Below are 21,712 nucleotides of genomic sequence, written 5' to 3' on the forward strand. Positions count from 1 at the left end.
TTTTCTGAAGATGAGCATCCGCTAGAGAGTCTCTCTGTACACGGGGTAAGTTTGTGTACATCTAAGCTTCTCCAGAGCCCACAATTGTGGGAGCCTCATGTACTGGGTTGCCTTTTAGCATCTGCTATAGAGATATGAATTACTGCTGAGCAACCAAGCATCCTAATGCATTTTTGAGATGAATGTTGAACAATCTGGTTGAAAAATGTATTATGGCCCAAGATGTCATGCGAATTTCTAGAATGAAAGCAATTTCTCTATCATGAAGAGCAACTCCTCCCCCCTGAGACTGTGAGCTAGTTTGTCAGCTATGATTGCCAAGCAATGTGTTGGCCCTCTGAAATGTAAGCAAGAAAAAGTGATGGTGCTGATGCTTTTATATTTTCAGCAATCTTCACTCTGTAAACTTTCTCAAATAGCACAAGTGTAAGATGATGGTCTAATCATGTGATTTGGATGGCATATTTTACTATGTGGATATCCGCAGGGTCATATAATTTGGGCTGTAATGGTATCTGCAAATCTGAAAACTAGACATAAACAACTTTTCATCGGGATTTGATTAAGATTCATATCGATTTCAGATCATGGATTCAGATTAAGTTGGATTTTGACTGGAAACCCTGAACACACAATAGTTCATATAAGAAGACAACTAGTTTTATGTGTGAGTACAACTCTTTTCTTTGGGGATCGCAACATGCTAAAGCGGAAGGTTCACTTATGTTTCTTTATTATACACAATTCAGGAAAAATTATTGTGTGGATAGCTTCTTTGATAATAAAATAAAGATTGGAAAAAATAGTCTAAACAAGAAAGCCTGGATATGTATTGCAATCAGTCCTAATTTCGGGCTTGGATACTATTTGGATTGGGTCATCTCTTGGGCCTAGATGTAGTTAAGTAATTTGATGCTAGTTTTATAGTCTGAACTACTATACAGGGAGACATTAAACATGAGGGATATGAGGAGCAAATTGTTTGACAGTTGCACGCAATGGATTGTGTCCATTGCTGAGGTAGTGTGCCCTAAGAAAGAGAACCTGTGGATCAGTTCACCTATTTGTGAGTCCTCTTTTTGCACTCATCCAAGGGCTATTCTTTTTGGCACACCACGTGTCCGGTGAACAATAATTTCTCATATTCTGGTCTAAGGGTATATAGGTAAAAAGACCCTTAAAATGAGTATGTATCCTATCAGAACACCCCACGCTGTGTGGGGCATTCTGATCCTATCATGGGAAAAGGAGAGTAGTATGGTCATTTCGGTGCCCTGTGTGGGGCATTTTGATCCTATCATGGGAAAGGGAGAGTAATATGGTCATTTCAGTGCCCTCTCAATAGTTCAGATTAAACCGCATAGTGCGGGGTTATGAGAGGAATCATGCTTCACATCCTCGAATTCCAAAAATATCTCCATTTCAATTCCTATCTGCACATCACAGTGATTGGAATCGTTCAGATTACCCCACATAGTGCATAGTTTCGATAGGAATCATGCTCCCCATTTCCAAATCCCAAACATATCTCCCTTTCAATTCCTATTAGAACCTCACACTTAAATGACCATACTACCCTCCCTTTACTTCCCATGATAGGCTCAGAACGTCCCAAATGGTGCGGGCCGTCCTAATAGGATACATACTCGGTTTCCAGGGTTTTTGTACCTATACACCCTTAGAGCTATCATTAGCGATTATGGGAAAGTATCTGGTGGACTGTGTCACCAGACGTGGTGTGATAGAAATAATAGCCTTACACGAGTGCAAAATGAGTGAACTCAGATATTAGTGTACTGTTCCAAGGACTCTCTTTCTCTTGGTACACCGCCTTAGCAATATGGCTCCCAATAGTTTGTCTTTATCATGCCTGGTTGGCTGAAACGTTATACACTGGGCATCACAAGAAGTTTGAGAGAAGTTTTACAAATCTCTAGCATCAGCTATTAGGAAAATCTCATGTGAAAGATCTGATTTACTTCGAGTAACTCTCCCCATGATTTTGCATACATGTGCTATTTTAAGAATAAATTAATTTTCTTATTTCGAGACATGATATTCTAGAATTGAACAAACTTCTTATTTTCTTTTTCATAATGCAATCTATTACACTGAAACAAGTACCAATCTCCACAAAGTCAATAGTATTTAATGATGATATCTCTGACTACATATGTATTTGTTTGGGTTAATTGCTGAACGAGAATATATTTGGTATTGCGGTTATTAATTTCTAAATGAGAAAATATTTGGTATTGTGGTGGTTGATTGCTAAATGATAATATATTTGATTTTGCGGGACTTTAAAAAAAAAATCTAAACTCCATATTATTACTTGTGTGTGCCATGTTATTTACAATTCCATGCAGTGATGTTCATGGGTTGATTGATGAGTTTATCAATATGGCCATTGTGCTGGAATGGCCTAAATCAGTGTTGTCGTGACTTACGCATTAGAGGCAGTTCCTATGTTCTAGGAAGGTTAGTCTTTTTAGAAAGCACTTCTTGCGGTCATCGTTTACTGCTGGTTTGTGGATACACATGCATCAAATCACAGCCTCCATTGATCTCCTCGCAATTATATGTATGGAGGTCCTTGGAGAAATAATGGCAAAACATCAATATGTAATGTTCTTGGAGGAATAGTGTTTAAACTCTAAAGATGTAAGGGAGTCCCAGTTGTGAATTCTTTATTTGAAGCGTTACTGGTGTAAATATATGTGTTTAGGCATCATTGATCTTGAGGCATGCGATCTTTAATGGCAGTAATCATGAGGGTGCAATGAAGTTGGTGACTTCCCTGGAATGCATCAATTCATTTAAAGTCCAACTTAGTTGACAACAAAAAGTAAAAAGATCCGCTTGGGTATTATTCTAGATCAAATTAATGTGTCAAGGTTTAGATGCCTACATCAACCTAGGTGAGGACTTGTACTGACATTTCGAAATGAGTAAAATGTGGAGTTACCTATTAAGCAGCTTCATGCAGTACCAGGAGGCTAATATTAACCATAACTTTTCTTGCCCTTAATCATTTTCCTTGTTGTTTCGCTTGAATATTTGTGCTTCTTTGTATTTTTTTTACTGAAAGATTTCATCTTTGTGTTATCTAGAATTTTTGCTGCTTTTTGATATTCAACTTAAATGCCTCCCAGGTGCAATTGTTACAGGTCTAGTATAAAGAGCTTCTATGCTTGGACTTCACGATCGTATACGTTGAATAATTATTGTTACTGATACGAGGAATTGCCTTTTGCAGGTATGTCCTGTCTGTGCAGCTCGTGTTGGGATGGACATGGTTAGTCACATAACCACACAGCACGGAAACTTCTTCAAGATATCCTTTCATCTTTACCAAAATGCATTTGTCTCTTTTCCCTTTTTCTATTTTATCAAATTTGGATGTTCAGAGTTACTACCAGTATGTCTTATGTTCTATTTGGATAATAACTTGCATCCCTTAATAAAATCTTACATGCAACGTAGAAGGAGATTTCGCAGAGGTTCATCAGGTTCACATTCTACACTTTCTCTATTGAGGAAGGAACTGCGTGAAGGAAATCTGCAATCTCTTTTTGGAGGTTCATCCTTACCCTCTAATGCAGCACCTGATCCTTTGCTGTCATCATTTATTACCAATTTACCTGTATCTGATCCATCAAGAGGAGGAGGATTGGAGACCTTGGATGATGGAAATGTGGTTAACGAGGCTTCAGAGGAAAAAGCAACAGAAAGGTTGGAACTAGGCCTTGTTGCAAATCTACTTATGTGCTTGTTTATTTATTACATAAATAATGATCATTTGCTGATACTCTTAGCTCAGAGTTCCATTAGACTTGTTAAAAATTGAAGTTCAATTATTAGTAGGTTAGAAGTACCAGTTGTTCTTTTATCAGGAGTTGCTGCTTTAGACCAGCATATGATATATGCCTATTCATCAGAAATATTAAATTACTAGGATACATATGGCCTTATGATGTTAAGTAAGGTTTCTCATAGTGCAGTATAAAGACATTCTGAAATTCAACTGAATAAGTTATCCACGATAGGTCGTCTTCTTTATCTTGGTTCTTCTTTACTATCCACTTATACTCATCTCAACTACATTCTTGCTGCGTCTTCCCTTTTAACTGATAGATTTTCAAGTTTCAAGGTCGTACTAAATACTTATGATTTGAAATTAGCAATTAAACAAGCCAACCAAATCATGTATAGTTTGTTTCTCCCTCTTCATTTGCCCCATTTACAATTGCATGACATCGGGTCTCAGTTGTGCTAAACTATCTTAACATCTTGATTGTCTATTTAAAAAAAGAGTTTAGGGACGAGTTATATTTTTAATGGTGAGCAGAGAAAGAAATTCAAGCATGACAATAAGTGTGTGTACAGACTAAAAAAGGCGTCTTTAGTTGAATATTCTCTTTTGTTTAAAGGCTAGACCCAGTTTGAAACTTGACCTGTAATGTAATTAAAATTTCTTTTGCAATGGGTTTGAACTTTGGGTCGAGTCATATTATCATGATATTGTAAGCTATAAATCATACATAAGAGGATATTTAACGTAATAAATATTAAATACATGCAAAAGATATATATCATGTCTTCTACTTTTCGTAGATATGAATAGCACATCTTAAAGATGTAAAACTATGAATACAACTATTACATTCCAATATTTGAAAACTAATTGCATTTGTATCTTTCTCTATCAGTCTTCCTTTGGTTCCTGTTAGCTTGGTATCAAACATTTCTCGGTGGTACGCTCAACATGGAGATAAATGATAAATCTATGATCTTATTAAATGATTGACAGAGTTTTTTGATAATAGGAAAATACTAAGCAAATTCCACCATGTTATGAGTTATTAAATGATTGACGGAAAGAAAGTTTTTTGATAATAGGAGAATACTAAGCAAGTTCTACCATGTTACGAGTTACTAAATTAACAAACTTCAGATCATTGTCCATCTTGACTATGTTGAAGGTTTTTTGGTTATTTCTGTTCTCTGTTCAGTTTCCACCAGATGCTCGAGAAACTGTTCTTCTGACCATTTTGGTCATTAAGGGTGTTATGGAGCAAGTAGCCACTCTTGAAGGTAAATAGAAGTGTAGTGTTTTTGTTTTGTTTTCTATTTGTATGATTTTTGCAGAATCCTAACAAAACAAGCACAATGCTCTCCATATTAAAAGAAAGTCTATGTTATATTGGAAATGTTAGTGAGACTTTCTTCATCACTCTGTTTACTTTCTAATACGCCAGACTCTAGGTCATAATGACCCAACTGGACCTCGTTCTGTTCTCCTTCGTCTCTCAGTTTTAGATGCTCACGATTTTCTTCCAGTCTTCTAACTGTTTAATTGGTGAGGGTGTTATGTAGGCAACTCTTTGAAGGTCAATAGGCTCTGTGATTAATTATTTCATTTCGATTTTACCATCTGGGACCGAGTTTCCAAATCAGATAAAAAAAACACGTGATCGTTAAAGCTGGTGAACTTACCAATTTGGTGGAAAGCCGGACCAATTTATGGATTCCTTAAGCAAATTCATATTCTTCTCTAAATTTACAAATATAGGTCTTTCTTTCCTTAAGATAGGGTTAGTATCACATATTAGCTTTTCTCCTAAAGCACATACCTAAACTTCTAATGGCTCATGTCAAATAGTGCTTCATGTGGTCAGTTGGTTTTATTGGTTGGTCTGAGAACTGAATTTGCTTCACAATTCTCCTCTCCATGGGTTCCATTAGAACTAACTAGAACATCGCCTGTCCTGCTTTAATTATACTAGAACATCAAGTTCCTTATGAAATTTTAGGCAAAACTTCATGACATCCGTTTTACTCGGAATATCTTGATAGGTTGGATACCGATCATGTTATACTTCTTTGGGTTCACAAAGAAGGAAACAAAGCATTAGTTAAAGAAAACTTGATTTTAGCAAACTACTATTAAAATTTCCCTTAATATTTATATAATGTGGTGTTTGGGAAGTGTTGAAGATAGTAATCAGAGAGGATACTTAGTTCCCTCTCTTGGATGTTATTTCTAATATCATAAATACAAAGAGACTTGTTCCTAACCAATGTGGGACTAAACATACATAAAGAATTAGCTCTCAACACTCCCCCTCAAGCTGAGCGTATATATTACATACTTTAATGTGACGGGGCTTCAAAAACTCAAAGTAGTCTTGATCTTCTTATCTTTCACTTGGATGTCTTCAAATCAGCTGACCTCCTCTAGGGCTCCACCAAACAAACGATCCTCTTCAGGGATTTATGAACAAGCGATCATCTTTAGGGAGCCATCAACAATCATGCCCGGGGACTAAAGTGACTTGTTGAAAATAGTAATCAGAGAGAATATATAGTTCCCTCTCTTAGATGTTATTTACAATATCATAAATATGAAGAGACTTGTCCCTAACCAATATGGGACTAGATATGCATAAAGAAACAACTCTCAACAGGAAGCAACATAGAAACATCAATCAAAGTTGATCTACCTTTCAATAGAAGCTGTACACATGTAGCCTTTTGCTTTTCTAACTGACACACATATCCTACCTCCATATATGATTTTCTGTGGAGATCCCGCTGTAGGATTTTTTTTTTCTTCACCCTAGTTAGAGGTTCATATGGGTTGAGATCATTTTGGCTGCGATTTTGCTTTGAGTTTATAAAGTGGCCTCGAGTGCTAAATTTCAATTCGCTAGCGAATATTAGGATGACAAAAAGCTCTTTTCAGCTAAATTTATCATCATATATTTTCTTGACATACTCATTTCGATACATTTTTGTCTGCTCAGCATCCAACCCGTGCTATCTGACAAGGAGCAGGAGGAGAGAGCCCAGAAGAGCGAGTTCTTGCAGGGGCTCGTGCTTTCTACAATATTCGACGTCTTATAGATCATGATCATATATATTGGCAGCAGCAGTAATACCAGTAGCAGAGCCAAGAATCAAGTGAGAACCTGAAGAGTTGGTTGATAGAAGCCTGCAATTGCTTCTAAGCTCATGGGCGGTTCTTTCTGGGAAGGGGTACTCATGAAAAGGTATATATATGTAGACTTTATGTGAATCATCCTGAGAGAGGATAATACGTTAGGAATGTAAAATAATTTATGTAATAATGCTACTTTCTACCTGCTGGATATAAATGTAGTCTAATAATATTTTCCTAGTTGTGGGTGTTTGTGTTCATAGTAAAAGCTGTGAATTGTCTTGCTTATATATCATTTCCAGCATATTAGGGGCTGTTTGGTTCATTTCAGATAAAAATTATGGAAGTGGATTCCCTCACAAAAAACCAAATTCAAAATTTTTTAGGATGTCTAAGGAATTCAAAACTTGTGTTTGATTTGGAATGATAAGGCAAAGAATATGAAAGCGTATTCAAAACTCATGTTTGTTGGGGTCAAATGTAGTATGAGATATTTTGTCTAGAGATAATTTTACGGAACTCTCTCGTTACAAATATTGACAAGAAATAAATCAATTTATTTTGTGCAAGTATTAAGCATTCATAATATTTCAACTAGGACATTCATAGTAACAGATACTCTGTTGAGATAAACTTGATGTTGGATAGTGGATTCCTAATCTATTTTGGTAACATGAGGTTATTAGGATTCCTAATCTATTTTGGTAACATGAGGTTATTAGGATTCCTAATCTATTTTGGTAATAGGTTATTAGAATTCCTAAGTAACATGAGGTTATTAGGATTCCTAATCTATTTTGGTAATAGGTTATTAGAATTCCTAATTTGATTTGGCTTTTGGTTTAGAATTCCTAGCATGTTTATGATTTTAGGATTTCTATATATATGGAACAATTGGAAGAGAGAATTTGGAGAAGAAAAATTGGGGATATTTGGAGCACAGAAAATAGGTATTTTCCGAGCTATTTGTTTAGGGTTTTGTTTGGAGAGATTAAGAGCTTGTTGGTGAGATTAGTTTGTTCATTCGAGTGATTTGTAATCTTAATTTTATACTCTTTCTCTATTAGTGGAAACCCCATCCCCTTTCTTGCCCCGTGGAAGTAAGTAATTTGCCGAACCACGTAAAATTATTGTGTTTGGATTTGTGCCGTTGTTTTGATTTGTTTGGCCTTTATCTCGACGTTTGTTTGATTTGGTTCTTGAAGCACGCCCGTTTGGTTGTCCCGCTTCCGCGCTGTGCACAACAATTGGTATCAGAGCTCGGGCTACGCTTGGGCTATTTGGAGGAGTAGATCAATTTGGAAGTTCGACTAGGGCTTCGTTTGGTGATAAATGTGGGATCTTTTGGTAAAGACTCTATCTTTTTCAGTTTGGATCTATTCTTTGTTTGTTCCGCATTGGTTTGTTGGCGCTTGGGCTATTTGGAGGAGTAGATCGCTTTGGAGGCTCGTCGAGGGCTTCGTTTGGAGATAAATGTGAGATTTTTCCTATTTGTGGATCTCATTGCCGTCGTGCGGGGTGGGATCGTTTGGAGACTCTTGTTAGGGTTTTAATTGGAGGTAAAATTCTCTCCTTTATCGGTTTGGATCTATTCTTTGTTTGTTGGTGCTTTAAGATAGTTGGTCGAGATAGAATGATTTGAGGCTGGGTTATTTGTTTGTTGATACAATGCATTGGATTATTGAGAAGTGCCATTGACCTGCATATTTAAGTCATTTTGAGCACGTTGGTATGAGCAAGGAGACCGAGGTGGAGTTTGGCACTTCTATTTGATGATTCAGGGGTATTTTATTTGGTGTTCATTCAGGTATTCGGGGGCCTTCCAAGGAGACATCATTGGAAGGTAAATTGGTATTTTGGTTTTCTACGTTGGGGATTGTACTAGGCATTTATGGGTTGCAACCAAATCCCGTTGGTATGAAGCCCTAGTAGTCCGTAACAATTGGAGGAGGTGTATGGGCAGAAAGATTACCCGTCGTATTAGTTCTAGTAGGGGTCCTTTCTTGCATTGGTGCCGAGCTCATGGCAGTTGGAGACACTTCAGAGGAGAGAAGACAGTGGGGCGACGTGATGAGATGGCGGATTTATTGGGTCGTTCTTTTCTGGAGGAGGATCGGTATTGGTTGTCGAGCAGTGGATTTGGTATTCGGGCTTCGACACGTTTGGACTATCTTATGAGGTTACCGACTGCTGCGTGTAGAGTTGTTAGATCTGGTGGAGCTGCTTCAGATTTTGGTCGGCGTCGGATATTTGGCTACCCAGCACTTGGTCACATCGTTGATGTGAGATTGGATCCGATTGCGCATTTGGGATTCAGGAGTTCACTCGGCTATCAGTTGGGAGCTTCTGAGTTTGGTCTGAGCAGGTATGTCACTTTGGACTCTCGGCAGGTAGAGAGTATTGATCAGATCAGAGGGATACCGCAGCGGGTGGAGGGTGATGCTACTCCACATTGGGTGGAACTTACTCCACATACTCCAGGTCATTTTGCATTATTGGGACTTCCAACTGAGGTGGCACAGCGTGGGAGTCATTTGGATACGGATGCGGATGGCGAGTTGGTAGCTCCGAGTGCAGCTGGTGGATATAGCTTGGATACGGCCATTGTTTCACCTCAGGTGGAGGTGTTTGGATCGCTTCAGTATCGGGCCGTTGGTGATGCTATCAGCCGCAGGTTGGATTGATGGCATTTGGAGGCTATTGGGTGAACTACGTGAAGGCTTGATTCCTTGGGCAAGAAGATACGTAGGTAGTCAGTTTTGATGCAGCCGATTTGGTGAGTAGATACCGACATTTGGGTGAGTGTTCGCGATACCGACATTTGGGTGAGTGTTCGCACTCCCGTTTGGGTCTCGACTTGTTGTGGATTGAGTCCGTTGTTGTGGGTCGTTTTACTTCGTACTGGATGCAACAAGTGAGGCATTTGGTTTAGTCGGTGTCGGCTCAGTTTTGGAAAAACTTCGCCGAGGTGGAGAATTGTTGGATAGTGGATTCCTAATCTATTTTGGTAACATGAGGTTATTAGGATTTCTAATCTATTTTGGTAACATGAGGTTAATTCCTAATTTGATTTGGTTTTGGTTTAGAATTCCTAGTATGTTTATGATTTTAGGATTTCTATATATATGGAATAATTGGAAGAAATAATTTGGAGGAGAAGAAAAATTGGGGATATTTGGAGCACAGAAAAGAGGTATTTTCTGAGCTATTTGTTTAGGGTTTTGTTTGGAGAGATTAAGAGCTTGTTGGTGAGATTAGTTTGTTCCTTCGAGTGATTTGTAATCTTAACTTTGTACTCTTTCTCTATTAGTGAAAACTCCATCCCCTTTCTTGCCCCGTGGACGTAGGCAATTTGCCGAGCCACGTAAAACTATTGTGTTTGGATTTGTGCCGTTGTTTTGATTTGTTTGACCTTTATCTCGACGTTTGTTTGATTTGGTTCTCGAAGCACGCCCGTTTGGTTGTCCCGCTTCCGCGCTGCGCACAACGCTTGACCCTACTCTTACATCGTATATATTCTTTAGTTTTCTTTGATTTATATTTATCGATAGCCTCTTTCATGACACATTATAAAATTCTTTGGTTCGTTCTTATCAAATTTTTTCTTCGTAATTATCAATAATTTCTTTCATGACATCTCCTATTATATTACGAGGAACATCTATACATCAAATAGCCTCTTATAAGGCAGAAAAACATATACTACTACAAACATAAGTTTTATCTCCGAGTTATGCAAATCTGAAACTGCAAAAAAAAAAAAAAAAAGTGAAGGAAAAAATTTGTGGTTACTGTATGTATTTTGTACTGCTAGAGCAACTATTTGTCTGATCACACTCTTTTCATTCTCTTTTCTTGCCATTAGTCAATTTCAAATACAATCCTTGGTTTCTTGAGTAAACAAAACGGTTTCTGTACAAATTCGATACTACTGCGCCAAGTTTTTTTTTTTTTTCAAAAAATACATATCTTGGATTTTTTCGAAGGGGATATAAAATTTTTTCTTTGTCTTTGCAGTAAAATCTATGTCATACATAATCCTTGTGATGATCTTCATCTTATGCATTAAATCTTTTATGTGTTTGCGCAGAAAGTTCGTTAACAATTTGAAACATATATAGTATTTTTACTCAAACTTGGATATAAGTTGATGGCCAACGTTTCGCGCTGGAACATGGACAAAACGATCATCATCGCCGTCGACAGGTTTTCGGGCAGAGAGAAGAAAAACCTCTCCTTCCTCCAAATTTCCCTCAAACAACTCTCTCCAGAACTCGCCGCCGTCTTCATTTAGGTTCGACTCCCTCAGGATCCCTAAAACCTTGTCCAACGTAGCGACATTTCGACCAGCTCCCATACTGGCTGCGGTCGCAGCGCCCACGGCGTTTGCAAGGGTCAGCGTGCAGATTCCTGACATGTTGTGTAGATAACCGAGAGCTATAGCTGCAGTATAACTGTCTCCACAACCAACGGTATCGACGACGTCTACGTTGAATGAAGGTGCACATGAAATACTCGACTTTGTTACCAGAACAGATCCCTTAGAGCCCATTTTGATTATCGCCCTCCTTTCTTGATTAGCTCGTATCCTGCAGCAACAGCGTTCTTGATCCCCGTTAGTGACTCAGCCTGGTAAAAAATCCAATGCATCAGTATCAAGAAACAACAAGCTTAGTAAAATTTTAGATCAATTGCGCAGAGGCCCCTGTAGCATCTACATGCAATTTACCCTAGAATTTATACAGGTCCCTATTCAGTTAAAGAGCGAAGAACCTCGTCCGAAGTTAAAAGGAGAACGTCAGTGAGCCTCAGAAGCATGTCCAGTGCATTTTTCTGTGCAGGTGTGCCAGTAGCGAGATCCTTCCCCGCCGGACCAGGATCAAAAAAGATCGTTGTTCCAGCATCGATGGCGCGATTAAGCGCAGACACGACCAAATCAGGGGAAATTTCGTCGAACACATAACCATCACAGAAAAGGATCTTGGACTGTTGAATCTCTGCGACAGCTTGTTTCGGCAAGTTAGTCATGCGACCGAGTACAGGCCCCTCGCTGAAACCGGTATTGCTGACAGAAGAAAGTGTTGGTTTTTTGAAGTGATGAAAAGATCGAGCTTCGGGTACGTGTGGTACTCAAAAGCTTACGTACGTATACGTTTACCTGAAAAATTCATGATTTTGATGCGGATCGACAAAAACCCAGCAAAGAAGAGTTGATCCATACGACGCGCCTCGGTTAGTTTCTTCAGAATCTTCTTCTATTTGAACTACGTTAATCCTCTCACTCTGGAGAACTCCAAGAAGAAAATGGCCGAAGGTATCATCTCCAAGGTGACCAACGGATGAAACACGAAGCCCGAGCCTTGATGCAGCGATGACCAGGTTGCAGTTTCCTCCGGCTTCCCAAAACTTCTTCATGAGTTGAGATGAAATAAGTTTTAAGTACTCATGTTTGATATTAAAAGGATTAAAAAAGTTTCAGGTAAGAGGCCAACACATACAACTCTCTGGTTTAATTTCTTCATCACATAGTAGTCGAGTCACACAAATTAAGAACAGTCTAAAGAAGAGAATTATGATTAAAAGCACCCAAAAGGGTTGCAAAAAAGTCAGCCAACCTGGTCAGGGGGAGGCTGAGCAACAACCAACTGCTCAAAGAAAGCTGGCCTCTCCCCTTCATCACTCGCTTGCGGCAATACAGGAACACTCAGCACAATATCTACACACAAGCTTCCAAGAGTCACTATATCCATAGTTTTAATGGTGATGAACATTTTGGGATTGAATGGTGTATATATGATTCAAAAAGGCAAAGAAGGAATCTGTTGAAAATTCAACAAAGAAAAAAAAGTTCTATTTCAAAAGAATATCATGTGGACCCATGCAGTGTACGTGTAAAGCCATATTCCTGATCTATTTGGGTTTCAACTTTGATTATCACGACCTTTAGAATTAGCCTAAAAACTTAGATTTATAACTTCATATTATTTAAATTTAAAAAAAAAAGAAAGAGTATATGGTAGGGTTGTATATATATGTTTATATATTACAATAGTTGGTAATTCGCATAAGCTAAACGAGTTGTAAAGATAAAGCAGTTGCATTCTTCATTCTTATTTACGGATGAACAGTACATTGATTAAAATAACTACATACCTGGGAAAATAAATTTGGAATTGAAACTAAATCAATTCCAGATTACATTGAATAATTGAAATCAATGTTGTTCAGAGTACGTAAAGATGCTACGTACTTTAATTCAAAATAAGATAAAAGTTCAACAAATACGCCTTACAAGATTTGTACATCATCAAGAATATGAAGTGAAAAAACAGCAAATTAAATAAAGAAATATTGTAATAGCAATAGTTTCTTTTTACCCTATATCACGTGGATATAGGCAATTTGCCGAATCATGCTGAATATTCTCATTTGTGTTATTGTATATTTTCTTTATTGGTGAATGATTCTAAGCACGAAAAATTAATTTGTGGGCAATTCAATTATGGGAAATTGCTAAACCACTTTATATATACAACATCTAAAAAAATCAAAATATTTTTATTTTTATTTTTATTTTGACTGTAAGAATCTAGAATTAACCTTCTTCATAATCAGCACACCGATACTTTTTTTATTATACATTTAGTTGTAGAAGTTTATCAGTTGACATTCTATGATAACTTATTTATTGCATTTATATTTCAATATTGAACTCTTAATTGGTTTATTACAACAAGATGTCAGGCGCCTAATATTCCAAACCCACCGAAAGAAGCAGCAGCCACAGCACCGAAAGTGCACAGCCACAAATGTTGAAAAGAGGAAAAGAAAACAAAAGGGCGGGCCCCACAGCATAGTAATTTATTATTATTTTATTATGCATAGTGTTTTTCAAAATCCTATAAATAGGCTCCAAATCCTTAAGGAAATCTCATCCCAGAAACAACTTCTTATATAGAAGAGTGTGAGAGAAAAAATAGAGAGGGTATCTCCTTAGAAAGAGAGATTGTAACTCCAGAGTTTTCTCCTCATAGTGAATTCTTCTATCCTTGCCCGTGGACGTAGGCAATCAAGTGCCGAACCACATAAATCTGTGTGTCCAACATTTTATCTCTACTTTTGCTCTACTATTGCTGTGACCCTGCTCTATTGGGCCCCGGGTTTGTCCCAACAAGTGGTATCAGAGCCAACTTAGGGTACTTATATATATCTACTTATCGTATGCTCTGTGGCTGCCACCAAAGGTGGATCCCCTACATCAGAAAATAAGTTAGGTTATCATTTACCCTTTGGAGGTGACGGTACTATTCACGAGTACGGTACTGTTCACAAATATGACACTATTCATAAGTACGGCACTATTCATGGATACAGTTACTGTTCATAAATACAGTACTATTTACGTGAAATAGTAAGAAGTTACTGTTTGTGGTAGAAGCAATGGCGACGAAGTTCAAGATCGAGAAATTTGACGGGAGTAATTTCTCTCTGTGGAAGTTGAAGATAAAGGCTATCTTGAGAAAAGATAATTGTCTAGCAGCCATTGGTGTAAGGCCGGACGACATCACAGATGATAAGAAGTGGAACGAGATGGACGAAAATGCTATTGCAAATCTCCATCTGGCATTAGCAGACGGAGTGCTGTCAAGCATAGAGGAGAAGAAGACAGCAAAGGAGATCTGGGATACTCTAACAAAGCTATATGAGGCGAAATCCATGCACAATAAAATCTTCTTAAAAAGGAGACTTTACACTCTGAGGATGGCGGAATTTACATCGATGACCGACCACATCAACACCCTAAACACATTGTTCTCCCAACTCACAACGTTGGGGTATACAGTTGGTGCGAATGAACGTGCAGAACTTCTACTTCAGAGTCTACCTGACTCGTATGATCAACTCATCATCAACCTGACAAACAACGTCCTTACGGACAATCTAGTCTTCGACGATGTTGCAGCCGCTGTTCTGGAGGAAGAAAATTGGCGCAAGAACAAGGAAGACAGGCATGCAAGTTCGCAACAAGCGGAGGTCTTATCGGTGACGAGAGGAAGATCAACGGAACGTAGCTCCAGTGGGAGTCATACCCATGGTAGATCCAAATCAAGAAGTAAGAAGAATGTCAAATGCTATAACTGTGGCAAAAGATGGCACGTCAAATCGAAGTGTTGGCACAATAAGAAGAGTGGAGAGAAAAAGTTTTCAGAGCCATCAACATCTCAATGATGCGTTGTCAGCACATCAGATGATGGTAAAATTCTATTCAGTGGAGCAACCACTGTTGATGAAGGCAGAAAGAGGTTTGCTGATGTCTGGCTTCTGGATTCAGCAGCCTCTTGGCACATGACCTCTCAGAGAGAATGGTTTCACAAATATGAACCTATCTCAGGAGGATCTGTATTCATGGGGAATGATCATACCTTGGAGATTTCTGGTATTGGCACTATCAAAATCAAAATGTTTGATGGTACAATACGCACCATTCAAGATGTGCGACATGTGAAGGGCTTGAAGAAGAATCTATTGTCTTTGGGACAATTAGATGAGCTCGGATGCAAAACTCATATCGAAAATGGAATCATGAAGATTGGTAGAGGGACGCTTGTGGTGATAAAAGGAGAAAAGATAGCTGCAAATCTATATATGCTCAAGGGAGAAACCATGTAGGAAGCTGATTCATGTGTAGCATCAACCAGCCGTGGAGAAGAACAAACCATGGTGTGGTACCGCAAACTAGGCCACATGTCAGAACGAGGCTTGAAGGTTCTCTCCGATCAGAAGCTGCTTCCTGGACTTAATTCGGTAGCTCTTCCATTCTGCGAGCATTGTGTTACAAGTAAGCAGCATCGGCTAAAGTTCAACACATCGAGTTCTAGAAGCAAGACTATTCTGGAACTGGTTCATTCTGATGTATGGCAAGCACCGGTTACATCCTTAGGAGACAGCAAACACTGTCCTGCTGGCGAGACAACAAACACTGTCCCGCTGGCAAGACAGCAAACACTGTCTCGTTGGCGAGACAGCAAACACTGTCTCGCTAGCGAGACTGTCTATACTTGTCTTATTATTATTATTATTATTATTATTATTTTCAAGACAATATGAGGTTCATTCTTGTGACTTTGGGTGATCTTCTCTATGTTTGGATATCTATCAGTATTTTTTCACGCCTACAGTCCTCTCCATACTGAAGTGACTTCTCCTCCAGTCGCCAGTCGACACCTGTAAAAATGAGGGATGACTCAGCTACCAGCGTGCCTTTTACCACACCCATCTGTCACTTCCAGAATATTGCGGAGATGTCCTCTCCATACCTAAGTGACTTCCTCTCCAGTCGCCAGTCGACATCTGTAAAATGGAGAATTATTCAACAGACAACCTGCTCACTCCACAACCGTCCTCCTGTGCAAAGTCAAAGCCAGGGGTCAATACCTCAGAGGCGACCGACTATAAAAAGGGGGAGGGGGTGAGAACGTAGGGGGGCTTAGCTACTTCTTCCTCTTAGGAGATAAGCAAACTAAGAAATCATAACTCGGTATACTCTTTACAAGGACCTCAATGGTCTTGGGACTTTCCCTTAAACTCCACTCAAGCTCATCAGCTAACTTGACCGTCGGAGGTACCACGAGAGAATTAGTCCCCACCCTCTTACGGGTTTGTTCTTCTTGTCTTTGCAGCAAAACCAAACATCCCAGTTCAAAAATCAGGCATATAGTCAGAGGAGGGGTCGGCCTCATCTCACATCTACTCCCTCTTCACCATCAGCGTGAGGACCCGAGCCGCACTCATCCGAGGATAGCTCTAATTAGCTATGTGATCTTTAGTATCAACACATGGTATTCAGCATCAGAGGACAGAGTACGGCACACCTCAGCATAATGGAGTTGCAGAGAGGTACAAAACAAACAAAATTAACAAAGATCGTGGGTTATAGCCCATATAAATCATTATTTTTTTCAGTATGCATCAGTAATTTTTATTGGATCAAAACTAACAAAAATGAAAAAAAAAAACTGTGAGTTATAGACTATGAGAACAGTGAAAATTGAAGCGTCCATAGTTAACTGGCATTAGATTAAAAAACAAATGAAAAAGAAAAAACATAGTGGGTTATATAGTCAATGAAACTGTGAATTTTGAAACTAGTTCTATGATGCTAGAATGCATACTTCTAAATGCCTTAATAATTTTCATTTGTTTCGGCCAATGACAATTCACTAATTAAAAAAAAAACAGTGTATTTGTGTTGGGGTTCGAAACAGTCAAATCGAACATTGCCCTTCCGAACCTTGTGTTGAAAGTAGGAAAGTAGGAAATAATACCACAAATAAAGATCTAACCTTGCAAAATTGGTAAAGGAGACGAACACATAGATTTAACGAGGTTCGTCAACGTGCCTACGTCTTCGGGAGCCACACCACACAATTCTTTTATTAATTGAAGAATAAAATACAAGCTCTCAAATAAGGGATTAATCTCTCTGAGATTCTCTCTCTCTTTGCAGTCAAAAAGCTCTCTTTTTTCGTATTGTTTAAACCCTAAAAACATTTGGGTATATATAGAATCCCGCGTGAAACAGAATCCAAAACAGAACAGGATTCTATTTGATTGCGTCGCGGATCGACGTAGAAAATCCAGAGAGGGGAGCGGTCCGACCGCGACGGTCGAGCGCACGGCTCGACCGCGATCAAAACCCGGAGACCAAAAAAACTTTACAGGGTTGGTGCGGCGACCGCCGCGGTTCGACCGCCTTCACTTCAGCCTCCTCTCAATTTTCGCACATTCGCGGTCGACCGTCGCGGTCGACCGTGGATCTGTCTGCTTGTTTTTCTTATCGTTTTGATTCCAGTTCTTGTCTCTACTTTGGGTCTACATCTTAGACTAACAATCTCTCATTTGGAGACCAAAGTGCCTGCAATGAGTTCACCCAAACTCTCCCTCCTTCGCATGTATCTTTTCCCTCGAAAAAACTCTTTCTTTAATCAACAATATCCCGACGATCGCGCCGATCCTCGTAGTATGGCTCCGCCTTCGTCTTCTACTTGTGAATGCCAACTGAAGTTGCACATAACTCTAGTTTCTCAATGGTGACTGCATTCGTCAACATGTCCGCCAGATTTTATCTCTCCAAAATCTTCATTAAATGCAACTTTCCATCTTCAACTAGCGAGCGTATAAAATGGTATTTAACGTCGATGTGCTTCGTTTTAGCATGATATACTGGATTTTTGGCAAGATGTATAGCGCTCTGGCTATCACAATAAAGAACTCATCTCCCTTGCTTCAGATCCAACTCTTCCAAGCACCCGTTCAACCATATCATCTCCTTGCTTGCTTCAGTCACCGCAACATACTTAGCCTCGGTTGTAGATAAAGTTACAATCTTTTGCAGATGTGAGACCCAGCGCACTGCTGTCAACGCTAAGGTATAAACATAACACGTGGTGCTTCGCCTCGTATCATGATCACCGACGAAGTCTGCATCTACGTATCCCTGCAGCACTAACTCCTTCCTCCTGAAACATAGTGGCTTGTTCGTTGTCCCCCTCAAGTACCGCATTATCCACTTCACGGCCTCCCAATACTGCTTCCCTGGATTGCTTGCAAATCTGCTCACAACTCTCACTGTATGGGCGATGTCCGGCCTCGTGCAAACCATCTCGTACATAAGGCTCCCAATGACCGAAGAATATGGCACCCTGCTCATATGCTCTCTATCTGCATCTGTCTTAGACGATTGCTCCTCAGATAGCTTGAACTGACCTCCAAGGGGTGTGCTAACAACTTTAGCATTCTGCATGTTGAACCTCTGAAGTACCTTCTTAATGTATTCAGCTTGGCTCAATCTCAGTGTCCCTTCAGCTTCATCCCTACTGATTCGCATCCCTAAAATTTGCTTAGCTGCACCTAGATCCTTCATTGCAAATTCCTTAGCCAACTGCTTCTTTAAGCTATTGATCTCCTCTAAACACGGTCCTGCTACCAACATATCATCAACATACAATAACAATATGATAAAGCTGGACTCGAACCTCTTGAAGTAGTAACAGTGATCTGAATTGCATATTCTTTAGCCATTGCTCTGCATGAAGTAATCAAACTTCTTGTACCACTGTCTCGGAGCCTGTTTCAAACCATATAAGCTCTTATTGAGCTTGCACACCATCTCTTCCTTTCATTTCTTAATGAAACCAACATGTTGTTTCATGTAGATTTCTTCATCCAAGTCACCATGAAGAAAGGCAGTCTTTACATATAACTGTTCAAGAAAGAGGTCTTCTGCAGCCACCAAACTCAACACCACTCTGATGGTTGTGAGTTTCACAACAGGGGAAAATAGCTCTGTGTAATCTACTCCTTCCCGCTGTTGAAACCCCTTCACGACTAATCTGGCATTGTACCTCTTGCTTCCATTACTTTCCTGCTTGACCCGGTAGACCCATTTATTGTGTAAGGCTTTCTTCTACGCAGGTAGCTGGGCTAACTCTCATGTCTCATTAGTGAGTAGAGAATCCATCTCCTCCTGCATCGCATGCTCCCACTGCTAAGATTCACTCACTTGTATTGCCTCTTCATAGTACTCCGGCTCCACTATCTGTCAAGAGTAGATAATCAAGTGATGAGAGGTATTTGGGGTTAGGTTTGGGTACCCTGGATGACCTCCTAAAATCCACGTCCTGGGTAGTAGTTTCTGCTCCTGGAGTCTCCTCCGTTCTACGGTCAGAACTAACGCTGTTGCCCTTATCTGGAAGTTCCTCCAAATCCATGTACTCGGATCCACCTGTATCCGTAGTACTGCTCCCACTGCTTTAGCTATCCTTGGCATTGTCTCTGTCCTTGTACATCACCTCCTCATTGAATATCACATCCCGGCTCCTGATGATCTTCCTGTTCTTCTCATCCCACAGACGATATCCAAACTCATCAACGCCATATCCAATGAATGTACACTTCTGTGACTTAGCTCTAGCTTGTCCCTGATATGGTCACTGATATAAACATATGCCACGCAGCCAAATACCCGCAAGTGTGAGAGATTTATCTTCTTGCCACTCCAAACCTCCTCTGGAATCCCAAAATCTAATGGAACCGATGGCCCGTGATTAATAAAGTAAGCTGTTGTATGCAACGCGTCCGCCCAAAATGTCTTAGGCAGATCTGCATGTAATCGCATGCTCCGCGTACGCTCTGCCAAGGTCCTGTTCATCCTCTCTGTAACACCATTCTGCTGCGGCGTACCTGGAGTAGTTCTCTCTAAACGAATCACATTCATAGCATAGAACCTCTTGAACTCCTCCAGCTCGTATTCTCCACCATTATCTGATCTCAAGCACTTCACCTTCAGATCTGTCTCATTCTCGATCGTGGCCTTCCACTTCTTGAAGATTTCGAACATCTCTGACTTGTGCTTCATGAAGTAAACACACACCTTCCTCGAGTGATCGTCGATAAAGGTGACGTAGTATCTCGAACTGCCAAGAGAAGACACACTAGCTGGACCCCATACATCTGTATGAATCAATTCTAGCTTCTGAGCCTTAGGTGGCCTTCCACCCTTCTGGAAACTAACTCTCTTCTGCTTCCCGAAGATGCAGTACTCACAAACACCGACTTCCACTGAATCAATGCCGGTTAGCTTCCCTTGTGAATGTAGAATTTTCATCTCATTCTCGCTCATGTGTCCCAGCCTATTGTGCCACAAATCTGTACTTTCCTTGTCAGCTGTAATTGCGAGGGTGTCACTCGCATGTGAAGTAAGGTAGAGAGTTCCTGTTTTATTACCTCGGGTAACAACTATCGTACCATTCGAGATTCTCCACGAATCCCCGGTGAATGTCGAAACGTAGCCTTCTGCTCCAAGCTGTTCCAACGAAACAAGATTCCTCTTCAGCTTCGGCACATGTCTCACGTTCTTCAAGTTCCACTTAGAGCCCTTCATCTGTATCTGAACGTCGCCCTTTCCAACAATATTACAAGGCTTATTGTCCCCCAAGTTACCTTACCAAAGTCCCCTGCTACATAGTTTTGAAGAAGTTTCCTATTAACAGTGGCGTGAAAAGAAGCTCCTGAGTCGATGACCCAAGAATCAGAATCGCTGTCCATAGCAAGGATCAATGCATCATGCACGATATGAGCCTCCTGCTCACCTGCATCCTTCTTTGGCGCTTTACAGACCGAAGACATATGGCCCTCCTGGCCGCAGTTCAAACACTTCCCTTTGATGGTTCTAACTTTTGAGTTTGACCTCTTCTTTGTTGATTTCGACCGATTCCTGTTCTGGTTCCCTTTCTTCTGGCTTCTGCCTCTCTGCTCAAAACTTAGAGCTGAACCTGAACCCTCTTATTCGGACGATTTTCTTCTAACCTCCTCGGATAGAATCATACTCACAACTTCGTTCAGCTTCAACTTGTCCTTCCCCACCGAATTGCTGATAGTCATCACACAACTTGCCCAACTATCCGGCAACTGCGATAGTAATAACCTGGCCTGCACTTCGTCATCGAACGCGATGTCCACAGAGATAAGTTGATCAATAATCGTGTTGAACTCGCTGAGATGCATCGTGAAGGACCGTCATTCTGCCATTTTAAGGTTGAAAAGAGTTTTGACGAGATGCACCTTGTTTGCTGCCGACGGTTGCTCGTACATCTTCGCGAGCGCTTCCATAAGCCCTACCGTCGTTTTCTCCTTCAGAATATTGTGGGCTACTGATTTGACAAGCGACAATCGGATTTGCCCTAGAGCCTTCCTATCCAGTATCTCCCA

The 21,712-nt window shown here is 40.0% G+C and overlaps 1 protein-coding gene and 1 pseudogene across 2 annotated transcripts in view; one reads left to right on the forward strand and one right to left on the reverse strand.

The window, feature by feature from the left end:
• LOC109831859 (protein DEHYDRATION-INDUCED 19 homolog 2-like) overlaps nucleotides 1-7,203 on the forward strand; it is an 8,514-nt gene extending 1,311 nt beyond the window's left edge. The window contains exons 3-6 of one of the 2 annotated variants that reach the window (XM_020399325.1): nucleotides 3,260-3,337; nucleotides 3,476-3,735; nucleotides 5,016-5,097; nucleotides 6,810-7,203. In XM_020399325.1, coding sequence (XP_020254914.1) covers nucleotides 3,260-3,337; nucleotides 3,476-3,735; nucleotides 5,016-5,049 — 372 coding nt within the window. In that variant the 3' untranslated portion in view covers nucleotides 5,050-5,097; nucleotides 6,810-7,203. The remainder of the gene's footprint in view (nucleotides 1-3,259; nucleotides 3,338-3,475; nucleotides 3,736-5,015; nucleotides 5,098-6,809) is intronic. The other variant, XM_020399323.1, reaches the window with a different exon arrangement.
• On the reverse strand, nucleotides 10,797-12,738 carry LOC109831860 (annotated as a pseudogene).

Source organism: Asparagus officinalis, chromosome 2 (genome assembly GCF_001876935.1).
Source record: "Asparagus officinalis chromosome 2, Aspof.V1, whole genome shotgun sequence".
Lineage (NCBI taxonomy): Eukaryota > Viridiplantae > Streptophyta > Magnoliopsida > Asparagales > Asparagaceae > Asparagus > Asparagus officinalis.